This window comes from Bubalus bubalis, chromosome 16 (genome assembly GCF_019923935.1).
Source record: "Bubalus bubalis isolate 160015118507 breed Murrah chromosome 16, NDDB_SH_1, whole genome shotgun sequence".
Lineage (NCBI taxonomy): Eukaryota > Metazoa > Chordata > Mammalia > Artiodactyla > Bovidae > Bubalus > Bubalus bubalis.
This window is the reverse complement of record NC_059172.1, coordinates 32,894,566-32,920,070: the sequence shown is the minus strand read 5'-3', so window position 1 is coordinate 32,920,070 and position 25,505 is coordinate 32,894,566. Positions and strand designations below refer to the sequence as shown.

At 46.1% G+C, this 25,505-nt stretch overlaps 1 protein-coding gene across 2 annotated transcripts in view; it reads right to left on the bottom strand.

Moving 5' to 3' along the window:
* Positions 1–25,505, bottom strand: part of CLPB (caseinolytic mitochondrial matrix peptidase chaperone subunit B) — a 148,696-nt gene that overhangs the window by 62,805 nt on the left and 60,386 nt on the right. The window contains exons 5-6 of one of the 2 annotated variants that reach the window (XM_006064697.3): positions 23,009–23,098; positions 7,237–7,365 (exon numbers count right to left, since the gene is read on the bottom strand). In XM_006064697.3, coding sequence (XP_006064759.3) covers positions 7,237–7,365; positions 23,009–23,098 — 219 coding nt within the window. The remainder of the gene's footprint in view (positions 1–7,236; positions 7,366–23,008; positions 23,099–25,505) is intronic. The other variant, XM_006064698.3, reaches the window with a different exon arrangement.

The following is a 25,505-nucleotide window of genomic DNA, read 5'->3' as shown; positions in this document are numbered from 1 at the left end:
TCCTGAAGCAATATTCAGCTCTTCAGATACAGAATGAAGTAAAAAGAAATTGGGTTTAAGTAGGGTTAGTGTTTCATCAAGTTGAGTACAAAGAAGGAAGAAAGAAGCAAAGGAATAGTTAGGACACTGGACTGTGGAATCTGAAAGTGTGAGGGAGGGAGGAGGAAAATGTTTAAAGCAGAACTAGTCATTCCTCTGCACCTCAATTCCACCCATACCTCCTTCTAATAATCCTCACCTCAGCACAGGCACATACCATCTACCAGCCATCTGGTCCAGAATCTGGACCAATCTTGACCTCTCCTTTTCTCTCACCATCTGATCCAACTGATGCTACTCCTAAATCTTTCTGGGATCCGTCCTCCTCTCCCACTGCAACTGCCTTGCTTCAGGCCCCACCTAGACAATTAAAATAGCTTAAAAAAACCCACTCTATTTATTTGGCTGTGCCAGGTCCCAGCATGGTCCATCTTTAGCTATGGCATATGAACACTTGGTTGCAACATGTGGGTTCAAGTTCCCTGGCCAGGTTTCAAACCTGGGCCCCCTGCATTGGGAGCATGGGGTCTTAGCCACTGGACCACCAGGGAAGTCCCTAATATAGCTTTCAAATGAAATAATTTTCCTTTCTTCAACCCTGCTCCTCCTAATCAATTTCTTCCCCTATTTTTCTCTAACCTTTCTTTCAAGTCTAATGTATATACACAAAAGTACAAAAAGTGCATAAGGATACAGGTCAAAGAATTTTCCCAAGGTGGAAGTATAACCAGTATCTAGATAAAGAGGCAGAACATTAAACACTTCTGAAGTCCCTGTGTGTCCTTCCCCAGTCACTATCTGCCCTCTTGAGGGTAACTGCCATATTGACTTCTTACACGGGGTGGTTTGTCTATTTTGAACTTTCCCATTGGAGGAAAAGTTCTATTTCCTTAGCATATCTTATGTTACAGGCCTTCATTACTGGCTCTCGCTTTCCATTCTTCAATCCACACCCTACAAATTCAGCTCTTCTGAATTCAGCATGCTGCTTCCTACTCCATACCTCTGAACATGCTGGTCCCTCTGTGCCTTTCTCCCTCCACCCGGTAAACTCACACTCATTCTTTAAGACTTCGTGTAAACTCCTTCTCCTATAGCATGCTCTCCCTGCTCTCTTCAGAGATTTAAATAGCCTTTTGTGTTCCACTAGCACCTTCTATACACCTCCATTAATACACCAGATGGCAATTTTTGGCTAAAATGTCTGATTTCCTCACCGACCTATGAGCTCCTTAAGGGCAAAGACCATGTCTGGATCATCTTTACTTCCCAGGTGCTGAGGGTGAGTCCTGTGACAGGAGAGATGCTCAGTTAAGTGTTTGAAAAATGAACAAGAAGACTCGCCCAGGGAGCTGGAAGAGGTCCTCGTAATCAGCTACCCTAATCTCTCTATTTCACTATGGAGGAGAAAGGACTTGCCTAAAGGAGAGAGGGTTTGCTGGTGGCAGAGCCAGAACATCTGATCTGCAGCCCAGGGCTCATTCCCCTTCCCTGTACTGCTGGCAAGAATCAGAGGATGACATTTCCAGAGAGCACAGCCTGAGGCAAAACCAATCCCTTCCACATCTGGCAGCGCAGCCAGATGGGCAGACACTGAAGTGGAACAAGAAACAGAGCTTTAAGTTTTTAGCCCTGACAACAAACTAACAGGCTGTTAAAGGGAAGATACCAGCACTGGAAATGTTCCTTGCCTCAGGCAGTGATGGTGGGAATTTAAGGGCGGCTGGTTAACACTCACAACTGAGCCCTATACTTGGACAGAGGGATGAGGAAGAGCCAAGAAAGTAAGTAGGAAAGAGGCTAAGGGAAGCACTGGGGAAGGTATCATTAGGTGTCAGAAAGCCCGGCGTTTCTGAGGTGATGCACACTGGTGGCTGAAAAGGCAGGGGAGGGGCACTGTGACTAAGACAGCTTCATATGTGAAGCTCTAGAAAGTCAGATATATTATGACACTAAAGCAAGCGGCCCAGGAGTCAAAGACACCACATTTCCAGTGGTATCCAATCTACAGTGGCTTTGGAGGTTCTGGCGCATCCAAATAGGTACTGAACTACGGGCGGGGCACTGTGGCAAAGAAGGCAGGGAAAGTAACATACAGTCTTCATCCTCAATCAACCTCAGTGCAGTAGAGGGGGGCTGGACCCAAATCCCAGGGAACAGGGCAGACCTTAGAAGGCAGGCAGCATGAGAGCTGGGTACTGGCTGGTAGAAACCATTCTGCTAGGCTGAGAAACAAAGTCTTGAAGGGAAATGAGAGGCAGAAAGACCTGCAAGGGTAAAGGCACTGAGGTGGGAACATGGAACAGACATTATGATGGTGTAACTGGAGCCATTAGGGCAGCAGTGGGAAAAAACAGTTAAGTGAGGGTCAGACTGCTGCTGCTGCTGCTAAGTCGCTTCAGTCGTGTCCGACTCTGTGCGACCCCATAGATGGCAGCCCACCAGGCTCCCCTGTCCCTGGGATTCTCCAGGCAAGAACACTGGAGTGGGTTGCCATTTCCTTCTCCAATGCATGAAAGTGAAAAGTGAAAGTGAAGTCACTCAGTCGTGTCCGACTCTTAGCGACCCTATAGACTGCAGCCTACCAGGATTCTCCATCCATGGGATTTTCCAGGCAAGTAGAACAACTCTAAAACCAGGTTAACAAATTAGGATGGGTAGGATTCCCTTTAAAAAAAATATGTAAGTGCTGGGTGTTTTGAAGTTAGTAACGCATTATATGTAGAGTGCCTACTCTGTGGAACCTACACATGCCCAATCCTGACAAAACCTTAGAGGGTAGGTGGCACACTCTTATTCCAGATGAGGAAAGAGGACTTCAGAGTGGTCACAGCTTCCCCAGGACAGATGGCTATTAAGTGTGGCAGGGTTGTATTCAGATCCTGACTCCACAGTTTATGCTCCTTCCTTGCAGCCTTTCTCATCTGGGGCTTCTCCTCTGAACCACAACTGGGAAATTATTTGAGTAATGATTTTTTCAATTCTGTCAGGAATAGCACATAACTTGTACCACTTCAGATAGGAGAGAAATTAATAACCCTGTGTATAACAGATGCCTGAGAGCATTAGAGTTTAATTTTCCAGAGGAACCCTGGATGAGAAAGGCTGCATGGTAAGAGATACGTTTTAGGAAAATGGATCTGTGAAAGTGGGATCACATTCCTGGGAGGAAAAAGCTGTAAAAGCACCATAACGGCCTTGGAACCACAGGGATGAGTCAGCTCCAGGGGCTTAAGGAAGGAGGCTCCCCACCTTCTCAAATTACTCGTCTTTTCAGCAGTCCTGCCTTTCCTTCCTTCCTCTAACCTTTTCCTGTAAGTGGCAGTCAAGTGCCGAAACAGGCCTTTCTGCTCATAAGACAGCGACCCACGAAGCAGCAGCATTTTTCAAGAGGAAAACCACAGAAGCCAGTGGATCCACTTTTCTGCGGAGGCTGGGGGTATAAAGCTGGCACCGGACTCAGAACTCTTGCACACAAATCCGTCTGGCAAACTCTCACTGCCCTCCCCGACAAGGCTGAAGCAAGCCATCCTCTGGGAAACCTTCTGTAACTGACCCTACCTCCCTGCTCACCAGGCAGAAGCAGGTATTTCCTCCTTGGTCTCCCCAGAGCCCTTTGTCCAGAACCCTGCTGGGGCACACGCCTGCTGTCACTGCCGGTTTCCATATCTGTCTCTCCACCAGTCTGCGCCTCTCTCAGGACAGTTTGCCAGATCCACCTTAGGATGCCCTGAGGTCAAAGGTGACAACTGGCTTACCCAGAGTCACACTACAGAGCTGAGATTTAAACCCAAGTCTGTCTGATCCCCAATTTTGTGTTCTTCTCACTATGTTATGGGGCCTCCTGAAGACGAAGTGGCCTTTCTGTGCTAAGCACCCATCTCGACAGTGAAGTGTTCAGAGGCGGCACTGTCAGAGCAGACCAGACCACCTGAGAGGCTTCCTTAGAGGATCTAGCTGAGAAGAGAGGGAGCATGATGGTGTTTTGGGCAGGGTGGAGAAGCTGTAGGCAGAAACAGAATTAAGAAGTCTTAGATAGGAGTACAGATTTCATGGGGAAGGAATGGGATTATAGCTGCCAGGGTGAGCATTTGATTTCTTTACACAAACATGGAGAATCTATCTGTACTTGGGACCTTTACAGACGTCATCACTAATCCTCACGTCCACTAATCCCTGAGATGCTTCCCAGATGTTATTTATTCATTTGGCTGTGGTGGGTCTTCACTGCTGCATGTAGGCTTTCTCTAACTGTGGTGGGCGGCGGCTACTCTTTGTTGCAGTGTGGGGGCTTCTCACCACAGTGGCTTCTCTCATAGAGCCCGGGCTCTAGGCATGTGGGCTTCAGTAGTTGCAGTTCAGGGGCTCTAGAGTGCTGGTTAAGCAGCTGTGGTGCATGGGCTTAGTTGCTCCACAGTACATGGGATCTTCCTGACCCAGAGATCAAACCCATGTCCTCTGCATTGCAAGATGGATTCTTAACCACTGGACCACCAGGAAAGCCCCTCCCAGCTGTTATTTTACAGACAAGAAAACTGAGGCTTAGAGAGATAAGGTAACATGTCTAAGCCAACAGAGCTAGTAGGTGGGGGAGCTGGGATTCAAACCCAGGCTGGCCTGACTCTAAAGCCCTGTTTACTACTCCATGCTGCCTCTTAAGGGGTCAGAGAACCTCCCACATTACCAGACTGCTGCTGCTGCCTGGACCTCCCCCAGCTCTCATGTGGGGACTGCTGATCAGAGGGCGAGTGCGGCTGCCCCCTCTAGCTCCAACCCTCTAAGATCTGCGGGCCCTAAATCCTTGTGGACTGAGTGATTTTAAGGACAAGAGTTGTGTGTGGATCCCATGAGCACAGGCTGGCCCCATGTCTAGGCCTGCTTTGGGTCTCACAGAGAAAGTCTTTAAGGTGTTGCAGCAAAGCCAGTGGCAAATATAGGCTGAAAAAGCTGGACGGTCAGGAAATCAGGGGCTGCCCTCCCTGAAACCTTCTGAAGGTCAGCTGAGGTCAGAAACTTTGGAATTGTTACTGGCAAGAGCCCCTAGGACAAGGGAACAGGATCCTGCCTCTCGGTTGGCTGGTCACACACACAAGCAGACCAAGAGAGGTCAAGAGGGGAGGGAGGTCAGAAGTTGGCAAGCCTGCAGGCCCTGAGGGATGGCCACTTGTTCAGGTCAGAAAGGGAGAAATCAGTGGGTTAATGGTTTTGGCCCTTGAGGCTGGGAGGCTAGGGCAGGGGGTGTAAATGGATTCTGGGTAAAAAGGCAGGTGGGTGAAGTGTAAAGATGGGGGCGAAGGGCATCTGTTCCAAGTCAACAAGCAGGAACCATGCCCCTGGAACGGCTCAAATGGCCAGCCTTGGCCTGGGGGGTAAGGGTGGGGTGTTTCATAAAAGGCCCGTGCTTCTTCATATTAAAGGTGTTCGATCTGCAAGGCTGGGGAGAGGGACTCTTTGTAGAATGAGTTTCTTGTCCATTTAGGGGCTGATGGGAAGTGGGGAATGTAAACCACTGGACAATAGCTGGGGGTATTGATTGATTTTAAGGCATGGCAGAGAGAAGCCCCATAGTGAATGTTCTAATTCTTAGCTACAAATGTCTCTCTTTGGAGAGCTTTCCAAAGGACAAAGTGAGTAGCATGTTACTTGGGGACGTTTTCTAAGTCTCTGCTCCTGTAAACAGTGAGTTCTTGCTCCAAAAGCACCAGTCATCCTAGATGCTGTCACCATATCCGTGAGCAGTGCTGCCCCTTGCAGTGTTCATTCCCAGACCAAGGTGCACACTGGCTGCACTGGGGCAGGTCCCTTGTAGGCTGGGGCTATGGGCCAGGCCTGGGTCTTAAGTCAGTGTGACTGTGGCGGATGGAAGGTGGTAGGACTTGAGGATTACTGGGAAACCCTTCCAGTCCAATCACAAACACTAGAAGATGATATGGGGACAATGGGCTAGAGAGGCGAAGATTCTGGGGCTGAAAGTACTTTATTTGAAGATGGGGTTTTGAAATAGTGATTGACTGCAGAGGACAGCTGGCAGAAGATACAAAGAAAATCATACCTACTTAAAAGAATCTATTTAAACCAGTCACAGCAGAATTAAAATGGAATGGGCTCCCAGGGAAGAAGGAGGGTTCCCTCAGTCTCTGAGAGAATCCAAAGAAAGACCAGCCAGCTGGCTGCTGGAGAGGTTTCTGCCAGGAGGAGAGAGGGCGGGCAAACAGGTAAACTGGAGGACTTCCAAAGATCCTTCGAGCTCCCAGGTTCTATGAAGAATGACCACTGACAAGGAATGCCTTGGTGTCAGGCCCAAGAGAGGGTCCCTAAACCTTCAAAGAGTGCAGTGAGGGCATAAAACAGGAAGTCAGTGCCATAGTGCCATACCAACTCAGGGGCCTGGGCACCATGCATCCTGGCAGGATGCTTTCCTCGCTCTCCAAAGGAGAGGCTGGAGTAAGATAAGGGCAAGTGACTGCCTGGGAGGCCTCTGGCAGGTACCAGATCTGGACAGGACCAGACCACCCTGAGTATGGGGATGGTATGTATTATCCCTCCAATACATCAGTGCTCTCCAAAAGAAGGGTAGTCAAACATTTGATAAAGATTTATTGAGTGTTTACTGTGTGTTAAGTACTATGTCAGGTGCTAGAATGAATCAGCCATAGTTCTCGCCTTCAGGGAGCTCAGAGTCAAGTTAGGGAGAAAGCTACTGAACACGCACACAAAATTCAAGATTGCAACAAGTGCAACCATGGAAAAAGAATAGAGTGCAATGAACTAGAGTAATGGAAGAGGCCTGATTTAGACTAGGGTGGGGGAGGGGGATCAAGGTGGATGTCTTTTGAGTCTGAGGTTACTAGAGATTTGAAGGCTCTCCCCCCTTGGTCCACCAGTCCTGCTCTGGAGGACACAGGGTAGAAGAGAGGATACTTTTGGGGGACGCAACAAGCAAAACTCAGAGCATGAACGTTCAGGAAGGATGGCATGGTACACCACACAACCGTAGGCAAAGAACACACTCCAGCCACATGAGGGTGAATCCCGCATGCACATGGCCACTGTCACAGAGTACAGGCACCTTTGAGGCTTTCCAGTCTGGGAGGGCAACACGGCTTTGGGGAAGCTTGGCATTTCTGGAGGAGAGAGGCAGCTAAGTCCACACTTTCGGCCAACTAAGCCCTCCGCCCCACTCACCCATGCTCTCACCTCCATCAAGCAGCTCCTTGACGGTCCGGTAGTCATCAGCGAGGACAGCGTAGTGTAGGGCTGTGCAACCCTTGAAGCTGGCGCGGTTGTTCAGCCGGTTGTTGAAGTCATCCTCTCGCGTGACCAGGACTAGGGGGACAGCAACACAAACCCTTTCATTAGCAACAAATGCCAAGAGCCACCAATCTCACTTTCTTCCTCTTGGCATTTTTATTCCCTCATTCACTCATCTACTTCCTTACTAAACAAATAATGGCACCTACTATGTGCCTGGCCATCTGTGCTGGGAAAGAGGAAGTAAAACAGAGCCCGGTTAATTCCACATAGGTTTACTGACATCTATTATGTGATAAGATTCGTTTGGGGACATAGAAATGAATCAGATATGGTCCCTAACCTAACCTGACAAAGGAGGCAGACAATAAACTGATGTTTACAGTATTGCCTGAGATAAATGCTATTATATAACAGGATGATATAAAAAGCCAGAAGGGAGCTTAGCTCAATTTGGGCATGAAGAAAGGATCTCAAAATATGAGAGTCTTGAAGGGTGAAGAAAAGCAGGCAAGGGCAAGACAGAGGACAAGTCAGGAGGGAGACAGAGGGTGTTCTTAGCAGAACAGTAACATGCCTCCTCTGTGCTCTGAAGATGTTTACAATCTAATATTTAATATTTTGTAAAGGATTTTTAAATTTAAAAAAGCCATTAAGAATTTGAAACTACAGGAAAGTATAAAGGAGAAAAAGCATGATTATCTCAGCAACTTGAGAAATGGCATTTAATATTCTGGTATATGTCCTCTGATATCTATATTGATATTGATATGGACTTTAGTAGGTAAAAGATACCTGCATATATATCCTACATGTATATCTTACAAATTTGGAATTTAATACATTGCAATTTTGTAATCTGCCTTTTTTCCCTTAATAAATGTACTGTGAGCATTTTTTGAAGGCAGAAAGGACAAGTATTGCATGTGTCAAAGAACCAAAAACCCCTAGGCTCACTCAAGTGTTATTATTAGTGACTCTCTCTCTCTCTAAATTGATACAAAAGAACCTAAAATCAGTTGCATCACTTTACAGGACCCTCTGGGTTAGTGATTACACATGTCCCTGTTCATCGGGGTAGTCATGACTTATGCTTGCTGTCCTCAACAGTCCCAGTATGGACAATATTTGGAAGGCTACCTAAATTCTGGGGCCTTTCCTTGGGAACCAAGCCCCCACAGAACAATATCTATCCTGCGAAGGTGATGGGGTTTCTTTCTGTCTCATGTAGAAATTATCAGAGTACTTGCCTTATGTTCCTTCCTGAGCTTAGTTCACTGGAGGTGGAATTTGGGTCCTACCTACTTGTACCTGCTCCTCCCTGAGTCCATGGCACAGGCCCTGCAGAGGGCAGGCTCCTCCTACCTCCTACTGGATAAAGGCATGTAATTCAGTCAAGAGAGAACCTTGCCTGTGTAGTCAAAACCACCAGACAATTCTTAAGCCATTCTTTTCCAAGATGTCTTGGAATGGAGTTTATGTATTTGCTCCTCCTACAAAACTGAACTTCCTATTGAAAAGTCATTCAAAGCCAGAAGACTGTCACGCTTCTTCCTAAACCTAACAGAGATTTCACCTAGATCACTTCATGGCAAATAGATGGGAAATAATGGAAACAGTGACAGACTATTTTCTTGGGCTCCAAAATGACTGCAGATGGTGACCACAGCCATGAAATTAAAAGATGCTTGCTCCTTGGAAGAAAAGCGACGACAAACCTAGACAGTGTATTAAAAAGCAGAGATGTTATTTCACCAACAAAGGTCCATCTAGTTAAAGCTATGATTTTTCCAGTAGTCACATATGGATATGAGTTGGACCATAAAGAAGGCTGAGTGCCGAGGAATTGATGCTTTTGAACCGTGATGTTGGAGAAGACTCCTGAGAATCTCTTGGACTGCAAAGAGATCAAACCAGTCAATCCTAAAGGAAATCAATCCTGAATATTCATTGGAAGGACTGATGCTGAAGCTCCAATACTTTGGTCGCCTGATGCAAAGAGCTGACTCGTTAGAAAAGACACTGATGCTGGGAAAAATTGAAGGCAGGAGGAGAAGGGGATGACAGAGGATGAGATGGTTGGATGGCATCACTGATTTAATGGACAGGAGTTTGAGCAAGCTCCAGAAGATGGTGAAGGACAGAGAAACCTGGCGTGCTGCAGTCCATGGGGTCGCAAAGAGCTGGACACAAATGAACAACTGAAGAACAACTGACCTTCTTTGCTCTCTGGCTGACATGGTCACTTCACACAATCTATGTAATTCCCCTAACTACTTTATATAGTGGTTGTTGCTTAGCCACTCAATCATGTTTGACTCCTTATGACCCCATGGACTGTAGCCCGCCCGGCTCCTCTGTCCATGGGATTCTCCAGAGAAGAATACTGGAGTGGGTTGCCATTTTCTTCTCCAGGGGATCTTCCCAATCCAGGGATTGAACCTGGGTCTCCTGCATTGCATGTGGATTCTTTACTGACTGAGCCACCAGGGAAACAGGCCATTATAATTCTCGTTTTATAGATGAGAAAGCTAAAGTACAGAGGTCATACAGCTAATAAGTGGTTGTGTGAGGATTAGAGTCCAGGTCTAATCTGAGTCCTCACGCTATTTCCCCATCACATCATGCTTTCACCCTCATTTTGCAAATGAAGGAATCAGAGCCCAGATGTTCTGGTCCTAGCCTTGGCTTACACTCTCTCTTCTTTCCCTGCTCAAGTGAAGGTGCCAGCATACTCTCTATGGAACCTGCCCTAACAGAGATCGGCCTGAGGTTTGTAGGTAACACCCAGATAAGATGGCTTAGGTGGTAGTATTTCAAATGTTTGGTCAAAATGAAGTTGTTGGAGTGTGTAATTGGAGAACAGACCACACTTCCTTATGGTCTGGTGAATCAGTGGTCCATCAGCTCTTCTGCACCTGTCAGAGGCTCTCCCAACTGATGACCCCTACCCCTGGAGTGTTACCTGACCTCTCCTGGAGTAGGGTAAACAGAAAGAAGGCCTCTGATTAGCTAATATATATGTCCAATGTGCAATGGTATCTGCATGTTTCTCACGCAGGACCTAACTTTAGGACCTAACTCAAAGATTAACTCAAACTCTTAGTTGAAAACAGTCTTATCAAATCATGGTAAGGGATTTTGTTTCCAGCCTACTGCAGATTAGAAGAAGCAAACTAGAAGGCTGGGAAGAAGGTTTCAGAATCAAGTATGCAGATTACAGTCCAGAGCTCACCAGGCGGGGAGGGAAAATAACAGTACAACAAAAACCTGAAAGAGGAAGCCAGAGAGAACAGTGCCTCAAGAGCCAGTAGGGCACCACTGAATTGCCACACAGGACATTAATTGCTAGATACAGTGATGAACATGAGGAAAAGTGGTAGTTGGTTTAAGAAAGCAGGAAGGGTATAACTCATTTTACAAAGAAAAGATATCATCCATTCAAAATGTATTCTTAATGAACACCATGCATGGTGGAAGCTTCTGGAGATATACTAATGAACAAGACACCCTTCTTGACTCTAAGAAGTTAACATCTGATGCAAGAATCAGACCACTGAATGGACAAATCGTAAGTGTGAGACAGGGTTATACATGGGACGCTTACCATAAAAAGCACAAGAACTCAAGGGGCACAGCTGGGCTATTTGGTTCAGGGACAAACATCAGCATAGTGGCAGTGTCACAGCCCAGCTAGTAAGGAATGTCCATGAAGAGGGTCCCTGCTCCCCTCTGAGGTCTCATCTCTCACCATCCCCTTCCCAATGCTCCTTCTAGCCTCTGAGCTTTTGCAAATACTATTCTACTGCCTGGAACATTTCCCTCTCTCTCACGCCATCAGTTGACTAACTTCAATTCACTTTTAGGCCTCTGATTAAAAGTCACTTCCTCCAGTGATTCTTGCTAAGTTTGAGGTAGTTATTCCTCCCAAGAGCTTCCCTAGCACTTCAGGCATCTCCCAATTACAGTATATATTACCCATTCCATTGCAATCACCTGATTACCTGACTATGTTACCCACTAGACCAAAAGCACAATAAGGAAAGGAAGTGTGACTGTCTTCCCCACAGTTATACTCCCAGTGTCTGGCCATAAATAAACGCATGACAAACACTTGTTGAATCAGCAAATGCATACATAATACATAATTAAGGCCGTACTATTACCCTGTTTTGGAATAATAATAATACCACCAGCCAACAGTATTTAATGGAGGAAGGAGAGTATAGCTGTTAAATAAGTGCGCTCTGGAGCCAGATCACTTGTGTTTGGGTCCCAGTTCTCACTTTACTGACTGTGTAATCTTGGGTAACTTACTTAACCTCTCTGTGCCAAGTTTCTTTACCTGTAAGTAGAGATGATTAACACGTTCTCTCATGGGATATCATAAGGATTAAATGAGACACTGTGAGTAAAGGGGCTTGGAACAGGACCTAAGAGTACCTCTTAGCCACTGTCAGTTATTATTCTTACTGTCTAGTCTTGTGCTTCCAAAAGTGTACTCTCTCTACAATAAAAGGTCTGGGAATTTCTGCATATACTTTTCCCCTCCAAAAAGCACAGTTCTGAGTAAGAACCATCTATTTAATTTGGTATTGTTGTTTAGTTGCTATGTCTTTTGTGACCGCATGGACTGTAGCCCACCAGGCTCCTCTGACCATGGGATTTCCCAGGCAAGAACATTAGAGTGGGATACCATTTCCTTCTCTAGGGGGTCTTCCTGACCCAGGGATCGAACCCACATCTCCTGCATTGGCAGGTAGATTCTTCACCACTGAGCCACCAGAGAAGCCCTAATTTGGTTATTACTCAGCAGTTTTATGTCTGGCAGCCTCCCCACCCACCCCCTGTTAAAATCCTGCAGCACTGGTGTTCCATGGAACACTCTGGAACTGAACAGTACATAACAACATGTAAAGCATTCCCTTTACTTATTTACTTCAGAATGACCCTGTGAGGTGGAAGTTCACTCTCCCCATGTTACAGATGGGGAAGCTGAAATAGAGCAAGGTGCACAGCCAGTCAGTGCTGGAACTAGGACCCTGTCCAGGTCGGCTAGACCCATTTTGTGTTCTTAGCAGTAAGCTCTTTTCCCCTTGTTACCCAGTTTTAGAAGCCCTGTCCCAGGAGATCTTACTGAAACCCCGAGATCATTAGATCTCTATCAGAAAAAAAAAGTGTCTAAAGGTGGGAAAGAGGAGGTGTGTGCAGCATACACTCTCATGTTCTTATTTGCTCTTGTGGAGAAAGCGGAAGCAAACCTACAGAAGCTAAAGTGACTCATTCAGGGCCAGCTCACCAGCTGGCCATCACAGTGGTCTTTTGAGGCCAGTGTGTACAGCTGGTCCTCAGCCAGTGAACCATCCCCTTCCCAACAAAGACATCCACCAGCCCATCTCCAGCACAGGGGGAGATGAGCTCAAGCTCCTGCTTCCCCTCCAGGCCAGCCATCCCTGTCCCTTCACCCCTGTGGCCACAGAGAGAATCACACAGCATTACTTTGTCATCCTTCTGTTCCCACCTCTGCCTTTTGAGGCTGCAAAGTCTATGCTGGGGTGCTGTGGCCAGGGTCAGCCTGGGAGCCGTGGTAGGTGTGCAGCTGATGTACACACAGCAGGATTTCCTGCACTCAGCAGTGTCAAGGAGTCAGGAGATGTAAAAGGGGTCCCCGAAGCCCTCCCTATAGCCTGACCACTAGCTGCTGCTGCTGCTGTTGCTAAGTCACTTCAGTCGTGTCCGACTCTGTGTGACCCCATAGACGGCAGCCCACCAGGCTCCCCCGTCCCTGGGATTCTCCAGGCAAGAACACTGGAGAGGGCTAGCACTGCTGAAACTGCAAAACAAAACAAGACAACGCCCCTCTGCCCCCAAATCACTGCCTCACATGATGAGAAACAGTAATCAAAGGTAAAGGACTCACACAGTCCTGAATCTTAGCTCTGCTACTTACTAAGGTCTTCTATCTGTAAAATGGGCACGACAAACAATAATTTGAATATTAAATGAGAATTAAATCTGATAACAGATTTAAAAAAAATATTACCACAAACATTTAGTAATGCTGCTTCCTCCCCTGGGGTCGGCACTGGGGATACAAAAGTGAATCACACATGGTTCTTGTCCTCACATTGCTGTCTATTGGAGGAGACTTTGAAAAAAGCTAAGTGAGGCAAAATGAGTGGTCTCCCAGTAACAAAAGCTTTATTATCATTGCCTTGTGTGGAGGAAAGGCAACCCTAGCTAACAATCTCTTCTCAAGCTCAGGCTCTACGTGCCACACCCAGGAACTCGTGTCATCTACTGCCATGGAGTGCCTTTAAAAACAGGAGCATGTCTCCATGAGGGGGAACTTTTATGACTAACCTGTTGAACATGAGGAGAACCCTTACATTTGTGCAGCACCTAAGGTTTAGAGAGCGCTTCAAGGCAATTGTCCCCTTACCCCAGGTGAGCCTAAGACAGACAGGTCAAGTATTATTCTATTAAACAGAAGAGGAGACAGAGGTAAAGAGGCTGGGTGGCCTGCCCAGCTCAGATGGCTAATCGGTCCTGAGCCGGCCTGGCTCCATCTTCCATATTGCACAGCTTCTGCCAGTGCCCACAGGCTCAATCCTCACATACCCCAGCATCAGCCCACCTGGCATGAAGCTCAGGGACTAAGCTAAGTTCTTACGGAGAGTCTCCAGGAGGAAGACTCTGGGCTCTCAGCTTCCTTCCCATGAGGTGTTATGTATCTACTACCTTGCCAAATCCTCACTCCTAGTGCATCACCAAGCTACCTCCTCAGCTTCTGCAGGCACTGTTGTGCTTGTCTTTAGCCAGAGGATGGGTCAAGAGGGGGACTCCTTGCACTGGATCACTGTCCCTGGGGCAGGCAAGCTTTTCATTCCCTTGCCCAGCCTGGATGGCCCTCATTTCTCTCTAAGCCCTTACTGTTCTTCAAAGTCCAATTCAAGGCCTCATCTTCCAGGAGGTCCTGTCCCCCAGCTCTGCTCTGGAAGCCTGTCATGCTGATCGTGTGTATCTATTTATCACTTGTTTGTTTATTGTCTACAACACTTTGTGTAATACCTTTTTGTGTTATAATTTCCCTTCTGACTCCCCAGTTTCCTCATGGATGACAGAAACTAGTCCATAACATTTTCTATATGTATCCTACCCAGCATCACTTCAGTATTTCATGCAGCTTCAGCCATGAGCACAGAGGAGCCCTCATTCACCCCCTGCCCTGGAGCATGCCACCACTGAGCACCTCAGCACAGTGAATGTTATGAGAGGCATGTGTGCACACGGTCTGATGGCAGCAAAGATGGACACATGTCAGGCGGCTTGGGGAGGAATCTCCCCAGGCAGAAATTGTCTGGAGGACGAGGTAGAGGAGCATTCAAGGAAAGGAAGTGGTATTTGCAAATGACAGTGGGTGAAACTGCATTACCTGTCTGTACAAGAAAACTGGTCCTCCAATGAATCTGGAATGCTGAATGAAGGCGGGTGGAGCAATGGGCGCAGATGAGATTGCCCAGGTAGACAGAGGCCTGATCCTGAAAGGGGTTTCGACTCTGTCCTGAAAGCTACAGGCAGGCAACAGTTTTTGTTGACAAATTAAGCAGCATGGGGAACAGCAAGAACAAAAGACCAGGAGAAAAGTGAATTGGATTTAAAAATGGTTTTCACTAAACTTGCTATGTATTTCAATCCTTCCATGTCCCAGATTCCTTATTTTTAAAGTGAGGAGTTTTTCTCATATCCATGGTTCATAAACTTTAGTGGCATGAGAATCATGTGGGTAACTTGTAAGAAGCACTGGACTAGTCTCTGAGGGCCCTTCGCATTCTAATTCTCAGGGACGGCAGCCGGGAGGAGCTACCCCACGCCCGAGGCCAGGGGCAGTGGCTGGGAGGAGCAACCCCACGCCCGAGGCCAGGGGCAGCGGCTGGGAGGAGCAACCCCATGTCCAAGGAGCGGAGGGCCGAGAGGAGCTACTCCACATTCAAGGTCAGGAGGGGCAGCGGTGAGGAGATACCCCTCGTCCAAGGTAAGGAGCAGCGGCTGCGCTTTGCTGGAGCAGCCGTGAAGAAATACCCCACGTCCAAGGAAAGAGAAACCCAAGTAAGAAGGTAGGTGTTGCGAGAGGGCATCAGAGGGCAGACACACTGAAACCATAATCACAAGAAAGATGCAAGGCTGGCCAAACCCATCCCATTTCCAAATGCCTGATTCCGCTCTAGGGAAGCCAAGGATGTCTGGGCACCAGAATGTTCTTCCCAAATCCCATATGTAGAAAGTTAAAGCAAAACCCCCTAAGACACCAAGTCTTGGGATACTGGAGACCTCTCATGTCTCACTCAAACTCCTCTCCCTGCCAAAATCCAGCTTAAATTAGGTCTTCCTGTACCATATACTCTAGTCTGTTTCCTTGTTTATCCAGCAAAGTATTGCATACTTTCCATGGGCTGGGCCATGGCAATAAAGAGGCCCTGCCCTGAAGAGCTTACAAATGCTGCAAATAACACTGAAAGAATCTTTTACGAAGTATCGCTGAAAGGGAAGAGTTCAGAATACCAAGCTGGAAAGACCTGGATTCTAAACCTGGTGATGCTGGAAAATTATTCCAGACCTCTGAGCTTCAAATTTCTCCCTGATAAAATGGGAGGACTGATATCTATAGATTGTATTGCTGTGAACATTGAAATGATGTGATACAGTGAGGGGCACAGGAAATGACTATACCTAGGAAACGGTACAAACTAACATGTAATTTTCAAACTAAAATATCCTCCCCTGTTCTGTAACCTGTAATATATCCACATTCCCCTGTTGACTTTCAGAGGCTCTCCTACCTGGTCCTAATGTCTCTAAATAAACTGTTAATTCCTCCCTTCCTGCTAGTGAGAACTCCCCACCGCCATGAAAGGATCCTACCAGGGATCCTCAGTAGGCAGCACTGTGTATCAGAAAGAGCAAAAAGGTCACAGTCAGTCAGACTGGTAAGCAAAACCCCCTGTACAACTTTGATCAGATTAACATCTTTGAGAATCTGTTTTCTCATCTGCAAGATAGATATCATCACCCTACCTCACAAGACTGAACAGCAAAACCAATTTAAAAATGGAAAAAGAATCTGAGAAAGTATTTCTCCAAAGAAGATATACAAATGGCCTAAAAGCACATGAAAAGATGCTCAACATCATCAGCCATCAGGGAAAAGCAAATCAAAACCATGAGATACCACATCACATCCACTAGAACGGTTAAAGTAAAAAAGACAGGCAATAACAAGTGCTGCTGAGGATGTGGAGAACCTGGACCCCTCACGCATGACTGATGGGAATGTAAAATGGTGCTGTCACTTTGGAAAACAGTCTCATAGTTCCTCAAAAGGCCAAGTACTGAGTTACTATATGAGCCAGCAACCCTAGATATACACCCAAGAAAATAAAAAACACTATGTTCACACAAAAACTGGTACAAAAACATTCACAGCAGCATTATTCATGATAGTCAAAAGTCAAAACAACCAAAATGTCTCTCAGTTGATAACTGGATAAACTAAATGTGGTACAGCCATCAATAGAATATTATTCAGCTATGAAAAGGAGTGAAGTATTGATACATGCTACAACATGGACGAACCTTGAAAACAAGTCAAAAAGAATTCAGCCACAAAAGATCACATATTGCATGATTCCATTTATATGAATTGTAAATCTATGGAAACAGAAAGTAGATTAGTGGTTGTGTAGAGCTAGAGAGCGTAAAGAGAAGTGGAGAATGACTGATAACGGGTATGAGGTTTCTTTATGGGGCGATGTTCTAAAATTGTGGTAAGAGCAGCACAATTCTTGTGAATATACTATAAACCACAAAATTACACACTTTAAATGAGTAAACTATGTGGTATGTAAATTACTCAATAAAGCTGTTCTATTAAAAAGTGTAAGGAACTGAGCATATTGCCCGCCATGTACTGTGTATGTGTATGAAGTCACTCAGTCCTGTCCAACTCTTTGTGACCCCATGGACTGTAGCCCGCCAGACTCCTTCTGTCCATGGGATTCTCCAGGCAAGAATACTGGAGTGGGTTGCCATTTTAAGGTGCAATACAAATTTATTCTTGTGCCCTTTCCTCCTCTTTTTAAAAAATTTATGTATTTATTTACCATATTTATTTTTGGTTACACTAGGCCTTTGTTGCTGTTTGTGGGCTTTCTCTAGTTGCGGCGAGCAGTGGCTATTCCTCCTTGTAGTGCTCAGGCTTCTCACTGTGGCAGCCTCTCTTGTTGCAGGGCACAGGCTCTAGGGTATACGGGCTTCAGCAGTCGTAGCACATGTGCTCAGCAGTTGCAGCTCACAGGCTCTAGAGCACGGGCTCAGTAGTTGTGGCGCACAGGCTTAGTTGTTCCACGGCATGTAGGATCTTCTCAGAACAGGGATTGAACCCATGTCTCCTGCACTGCAGGTGGATTCTTAACTACTGTACCACCGGTGCAGCCCCCTTTCCTCTTTCTGATGCCACTCTAACCACGGCCAGAACCACCTCTTATGGTAACACTGTAGGACAGGTAAGGCTCATTGCAGAGAGCCCATTTTATACTTAGTGGAGGATCACAGGTGAGTTCTGAAGGCTAATATCCCAGGACTAAGAGTCATGTGTGTGTGTTTAAAACTCGGAGTAATAAGAAAATAATGGCCTCCATTTACTGAGCACTTACTATGTGCCAGGTACTGTGTGAGGAACTTTACAACTATTTTCCTTGAAAGAATCACACTAGGCTGTCATTATTCTTATTTAGTAAAAGAAGTTGGCACTTAGAGAGGTTATGTAGCCTATTTCTGCTCATGGTGGCAGTCAATAACCAAGCTAGTTTGTTTACCTCCAAGGCTTTTACTCTGTTCTCTATGTGATACCACAGCTTCACTATTTCTTCCTTTTGTTTATCTACGTTTTATCCATTCTTTACAACTCAAGAAGTCTGATTTTCACTGATCTCCCTCTCCTCTCTGCCTTCTAGTATTGTGCAGTCCACATCAAATTGGTTAACATTTTCTCTTACATAATCTTTTGTATTTTCAGACTGTTTCATGCATACACTCTTGAGCATTGCAGGTGTTCCATAAATACGTCTCTCCAAATAGAAAAGAAGATCTTGAAAGACCCTGTGTCTTACAGATCTCTTTGCCCTTCATCTAGAGAATGGTCATCTAGGCTGGTCTATGGCTGGAGGGCTAGACTCCACTTAAAAATGGTTCTCACAAACACCATGCTCCCTGCCCATAGACTAGAAGATTTCTCCTTAAGAACAGGACCCTGTTTACCTCATTATACCTAATCATAGTGTAACATGAGACCCAACACATAGCTGCTGCTGCTGCTGCTAAGTCGCTTCAGTCATGTCCGATTCTGTGCGACCCCATAGACAGCAGCCCACCAGGCTCCCCCGTCCCTGGGATTCTCTAGGCAAGAACACTGGAGTGGGTTGCCATTTCCTTCTCCAATGCATGAAAGTGAAAAGTGAAAGGGAAGTCGCTCAGTCATGTCTGACTCTTAGCGATCCCATGGACTGCAGCCCACCAGGCTCATCTGTCCATGGGATTTTCCAGATAAGAGTACTGGAGTGGGGTGCCATTGCCTTCGCTGCAACACATAGCAGAAGCTCAGAAAGGTTTGATGAATTAAAGAGAAGACTGAGCTAGCACTTACTCTACTGGAGACACGTCAAGGGCAGCCTTCCCATAGAGGGACCCCCAAGCCCATCTTCTCTCATCCCAAGGAAGAGAAGGGGGAGAGCAGGAAGGTTGGCCTGGAACCTTAAGATGAAAGGTTGCTGACTCTGCCTGTGACCCCAGACAGTCAGTGTGGCATCTTCTCTGGCCTAGGACATTCATCTGACCACAGACTCAGGTAGAGCTTTCCAGAGCCCACGTCTCACCTGCACATAACCAAAATCTAATCATGGGCAAACTCTTAGGAATCTGTTACTGTTATGTTATACTGTTAGCTAGAGACCCACCATGGAGAAGGAAATGGCAACCCACTCCAGTGTTCTAGCCTGGAGAATCCCAGGGATGGGGAAGCATGGGGGGCTACCATCTCTGGGGTCACACAGAATCAGACATGACTGAAGTGACTTAGCAGCAGCAGCAGCAGAGACCCACCAACACTTCCACCACTTCCCATCTCTCCTAATCCTCCCTGGTATCCAGAGCCCTGTGATTTGTCCTATAATTACCCTGGGCTCACCATCTCCCATCCCCCTGCCCCTACGCTGATCCTGACCAAAGCAGAGTTCTTCCAGGTCTGGGGCTCCTCTGGGCAGGGCCGCAATACAAGGAAGGAGCCTGTCCCCTTTGCCAGCTGTGCTACTCAGTTGGCCAAACTTGGTCCCTCTGTGCTCCTCATCTCTACACCTGCTTGCCTTTCTTCTGCCTTTTCTTCAAGATGCTAAAAACTTGCAATAAAAAACAAATACAAAATGCTGTAATTAATAGCCAATTCCAAGCCAACCCAGCATCTCTACTAATAAACCTCAACACTTGCAAAAAGAACAATAAATTCTGCACCTCTCTGATTCTGGGGTGGTCTCTTATATACACTCGGTGTGTGTGTATGTATGTGGGTAAGTGTGTCTACATATATATTTATTTCCCTTTATTTCCCATCCAGGGAGGGGCAGAATAATGAACTGCGTGCGTCAGGGAAGATGAATCTGAGATACTAGGGAGCAGTGCAGTAAAAAGATTAAAGTGTTATTATTGTTGGTTTTTTTTTCCCCCATGGTCCATTGTGACAGCTCGACCGTCATCTGTAAAAAATGTCTCGGCGAGAGATAATCATCGGAAACTCAATAAAGCGTCAGGGGGAGCCTCAGCCCCCATCAATCACTGGGTGCCTGGAAAATTTCAGCTCTCTGTCTCCCTTCCTGCTATCCATATAAATGTCTCTAATATATTTTGTGTGGTGTGTGGGACCCACCCCTGATTTGGAACTTTTGATGAAAAAATATTTATATACAAAATATGTAAATCAGTTAAAAATCACAAGACTATAGTTCTTTGCCACCCCATCCCATTTTTGCCTTATTTTTATAAATGCATCAAATTTATTATTTTTAATAAAACATGTCAACTAGTCTATCTCCTCCTAGTCAAACATATATATAGATTTGGAGGGCTAAAAGGATGGAAACAATTAACCTAACTAGCTGCTATACTTAATCCTGAAGTTGGCCAAAAGGCCTAAAGGATAGATAGTGCATTGTCCATTCAAGTGATTCTACAGGGGGTGACACTGCTGAGAAATGACATGTAGAACCACTGGTGCTGAAGGTGTGACAAGGCTCTGACAATGAGGAGGAAGAGGCAGGGACATTATTAAAAATAATAACTTGCCCAAATAGCTTTTGGCCTGGCAGATTCCCAAATTTTCCAAGACTTGGGACAAGTCAGAGGTTTTGAGCCAAGTGTGGGGCACATATTGGCTGACATGGGTGCTGGGTTCTCTGGAGAGCATGAGATGGTTCTGCTGGTATTTGACATCATCTCTCTGCCCCAGTTTCCCTCATTCTAGGAATGAAACTACGTCACAGGGTTGCTGAGGGATGCAATAAATTAAGTACCAATAAATGTAACCTGCTGCTGCAGCTATTATCATCACATCTTATCACCATCACTTTCCCCCTGCTTCTCCACTGTGGAAGGAGTCAGTTCCTGTAGCACCCTCTCCTCTAGGACCTGCAAGGCTCCTCTCTGCCTAAGAGATTAAGTCCAAGCATCTGGATCTGGCCCCAGCCTACTCACTTTAAAGCAGCACCTTTATTGCTCATTACCCTCTAAAATGAATATTCTGCTGTATGGATGCTTCACCCTAACAAATTTACTCGCTGCCCCGAAATATATTTTTTCCATTTCCCACCTCTGAAAATTCTGGACATAACATAGGCCCTTCTCTGAAAAAGTGAAAGTGAAAGTTGCTCAGTCATGTCCGACTCTTTGCGACCCCATGGACTATACAGTCCACAGAATTCTCCAGGCCAGAATACTGGAGTGGGTAGCTGTTCCCTTCTCCAGGGGATCTTCCCAACCCAGAGATAGAACCCAGGTTTCCCACACTGCAGTGGATTCTTTACTAGCTGAGCCACCAGGGAAGCTCATACCCTTCTCCGATTACACACAATTTATACTCAGTTGCTATAAAACTCAGTTGCTCTATAAAACCTTCTTATACTTCAAGGCTCAAATACCATTTTATTTCCTGAAGCTTCAGATAGATTCTCTTCTTTGAGCTCTGCTAGTCCTTGTTATCAGCATCTCTGACTGGACCCTTGTCAAACATAGTCTTGGTCATGTCATCAATCTTTATTATTATTATTGCCAGCACCTTGTATGTGTATGATACCTTGTATTTTCTCAAGTATTTAATAAGTATTTTAATTTGATCTTCGTAATAAGCCTATGGTATAGAATATATTATTCTCCACAGAAGAGAAAATCAAGGCTCAGAGAGATAAAGAGAATTGCCCAAGGTCACACCGGTGATGGCCAAGCCATTCCTTGAACTTGAAGATAATGTTTGGCTCTTCACAGATAACAGTTTGCTACCGCTGAAGGCTGTGGTAGAGACACTGAAGCACTGGAAGGCTGTGTCAGAGACACTGAATGAAGTTTTATAAGAGTATGATGATGATAATGATGATGATATAAAAACAGAAATTTACATTAATGGAATCCCTTCTATGTTCTAGGTTTTAGGCTAAGGATAAACATACTACTTCTAACTCTCCCACTAATGTTTATTTTACATATAAGGAGACAAAGCCTCTAAGAGGTACAGAAAATTGCCCTAGGTGTCACAGCTATTAAGTGTTCTGTACACCCATAATACCATGCTTAAGCACACAGACTCTCTAGGAATGAAACTTCAAGTGAAAAAAAGAGTCTCTTCCAAGGAGAAGGTCCAGATGAATTTTTTTAAAGCAGTTCAAGCACAAATAGCCTAGATCATCTACTCAAAGAGTGCGAGCCTGTTAGAAATGCAAAATTTCAGGTCCAACCCCAGACACACTGAATTAAAATCTCAGGATCTGGGAATGGGGCAGGAATCTGTGTTTTTGACAAGCTACATCTGTGATGTAAAAAATCTTATTCTCTATAGATGAGAAAATCAGGGCTCAGAGAGATAGAGAATTGCCCAAGGTCACACAGGTGATGGCCAAGCCACTCTTTGGACTCTGAGATAGGTGATTCTTATGTCCTTACTGCTAAGTCACTTCAGTCGTGTCCGACTCTGTGCGACCCCACAGACGGCAGCCCACCAGGCTCCCGCGTCCCTGGGATTCTCCAGGCAAGAACACCGGAGTGGGTTGCCATTTCCTTCTCCAATGCGTGAAAGTGAGAAGTGAAAGTGAAGTTGCTCAGTCGAGTCCGACTCTTAGCGACCCCATGGACTGCAGCCTACCAGGCTCCTCTGTCCATGGGATTTTCCAGGCAAGAGTACTGGAGTGGGGTGCCATTGCCTTCTCCGTTATGTCCTTGGGACCATTATTATTCCCATTTGAGTTTGTCTCCAAGGGCACAGATTCTCTCTGCTGTGCCTGGGTAGGCCTGGGCATGCAGTGGGTGCTGGGTGTTAACTTATATTGAATAGATGAGCTAAGGTAAGACTACTCCTTAGCAATGTCCTGGGGAGAGGGAAAAATATTATCAAGAGCAGTTCCATTACCGCCAGTGGGGACTCCTAGCCATCTCCTGAACTCCAGGGCACTTGTCCACTGGTTTATGATGTGCCAGCTTGCATCGTCCTGTCCCCCATCTGAAGACACAGAGATGGGGAGGTCAGCTGGAGCAGGCCAGGACCTGCAGCCCTTGGAGCTATGGGAAGAGGGCCACCCGGGCTGGGGGTGGGGTTAGGGTTGGCCTTGGCAGGTCCAGTGGGGCAAAGCAGGCCCCTATCCCAGGAAGGGCCCTGTGCCAACCCAGCTTCTGCACAACTCATCTTTATTCAGCCGCCACTTGGAGCTGAGAAGAGAAGCTGATTTATAGCCTGCTCTGGCTACGTTTCTGCCGTGTTTTATTGTTTTAATTGTGTATATGAGAGGCGCTCAGAGTGCTCGCGTGCATTTCTGACAGCCCCAGACACCCAAGGTTTATAACAGTTACTTACAAGCAGCCAGGGGCATCCCTGACTGGGTGACTTGTTTACTGTTACCACTAATTTACTGCCTCCTCCACCTGAGGATTGGGGCCCACACCCAGCAGCCAGCTACAAGTGGGACTCTCCTAGAGTGGGGCTCAAGGCACTGCATAGAATGTGGTCAGGATCAGGGGATGAAGTGGTAGAGAAGCAGCCGTGATCTCCAAGCTCCCCTCCATGTGTCCCCTCTGTGCCTTTGCTCAAGCGTGATCCCTGCTTAGAATATCTTTTCTTTTTTTTCTCCTCTATCCACTATCCAAAGCCTGGCTCAAATCCTACTTCAAAGTACATTACTTGCTCTGAAGATAAGCCTAAAGTTTCTAGAACCTTGGAAATCACATGGCTGACAGGAACCTGGAAGCAATATAATCTAATGACCCTTTACAGAATCCCTGATGGGCGGCCAGCCAGCCTCTGTCAGTACTTCGTGAGTGGTGAGTTGCTCAGTACCTCTATGGCAAATTTCCTGCCTTTCATTGAGCCCAAGACCCAACTCCACAGAGAAGTTCTTCATCATATGCTACTGTGCTTTACATGTGATTATTTCTAGTCATTCAAACAACTCTTTAGGATGGGTATTGTCATCCCTATGTTATAGATGAGAAAACCAAAATTCAAGTGGCTTAAGGTCACACGACTGGTGACAGAGCTTAAGTGAACCATAACTTCCTGGCTCTGAAGCCTCACTGTGCCTCTGAAGATGACATTCCGAGAGCTGAAGAGAACAGAATAGTCAGCCAATGAGGCCAACAGCCTTATTGCACCAACACCGGCACCAACAGCCCTGCTCTCTACCCTGAAACACCAACACTGACAAGAGTGGAAGACACTGTAACATGCCAGCTGAGCAGGCTTCTTGCTAGAGAAATACCAAACAGGAGAAGCAGTTCACCAGGAATGGTGAATGAGGCAGCTGATAGCAAAGCCTCAGCAACAAAGAGGTTTCTTTTCTCTCTAGGCTCTGCCCATTCTGAGCAGGCAGGACAGACACAGAGCACCTCTCTGAGAGAAGAAAACCAGGCAACTTCTCCAATACCTTTCAGTCTTCTTGCCTGGATCCTCATTCCTCCTCCCCACATCTTAAATGCTGGTATCCTGAGTGAGGGACTTGTCCTTCTATCCCTTCACTTTAACTCCTTTCCTCAAGCAGTTTCAGTCACATTCATTATTTTAACTACCAAGCAAATGCTGCCAGATGTCTTTGAACTGCAGACCCACTCATCCAATGGTTCATCCAAAGCAGAAACCAAGGTGACAGGTGCCTCCTTTTCCATCAATTCCCACATTCCACAGAGTACTCAATATCCTCCTTTTTCAAATATCTATTTCTCTCCACTCCCAAATATTTCTTTTAGAAATCTCCAGAAGTGAGAAGTGCATTTTGAGGGAGAGGAGCATGGTTTCTCATCCAGTTCTCAAAGGGATCAAAACATTAAGAACCATCGCTAACCTCTCCTCTCCAATTCATCCCCATCCCATGAGAATGGTCCATCTAAACTGCTCATGTAAACTGAGCATTCCTCTACTTGAAATCCTTCAATGGCCTTTAGAAAACACTATGAGCTCCCTAGAATTGCCTTACAGGGTCCTTCCCACGTAGAACCCTGCCTCCCCCTATGGTCTTACTTCTAGCTGTTCTAAGTACCGTGGCAGATGATTCCACTGCTATCACTTAGCCCTTATCTCTGCATGTGTTGTTCCTTCTGCCTGGAAAGTCCATCCCGCTTAGCCTGCCTGGCAGTCTCTGACTCAACCTTAAGACTCAATTCAAAGTCACTTACCCTGTGACACTTCCCAGACACCAGTCTGCCCTCAGGAAAAGGGCATCACTACCTATACAAGTGCTACCTATATCCTTTGTACATCTATCTACCTTTGCATTTATCATTCTGCACTGTGATGCCTGTTCATAGGTCTATCTTATTACTTGACTGAGAGAGCAGATCATATATACTGAGGGACTAGATCATATATATTCCTTTTAATTTATTCCCAGCATCTGGCAGAGTGCCTGGCACTCAGGAAG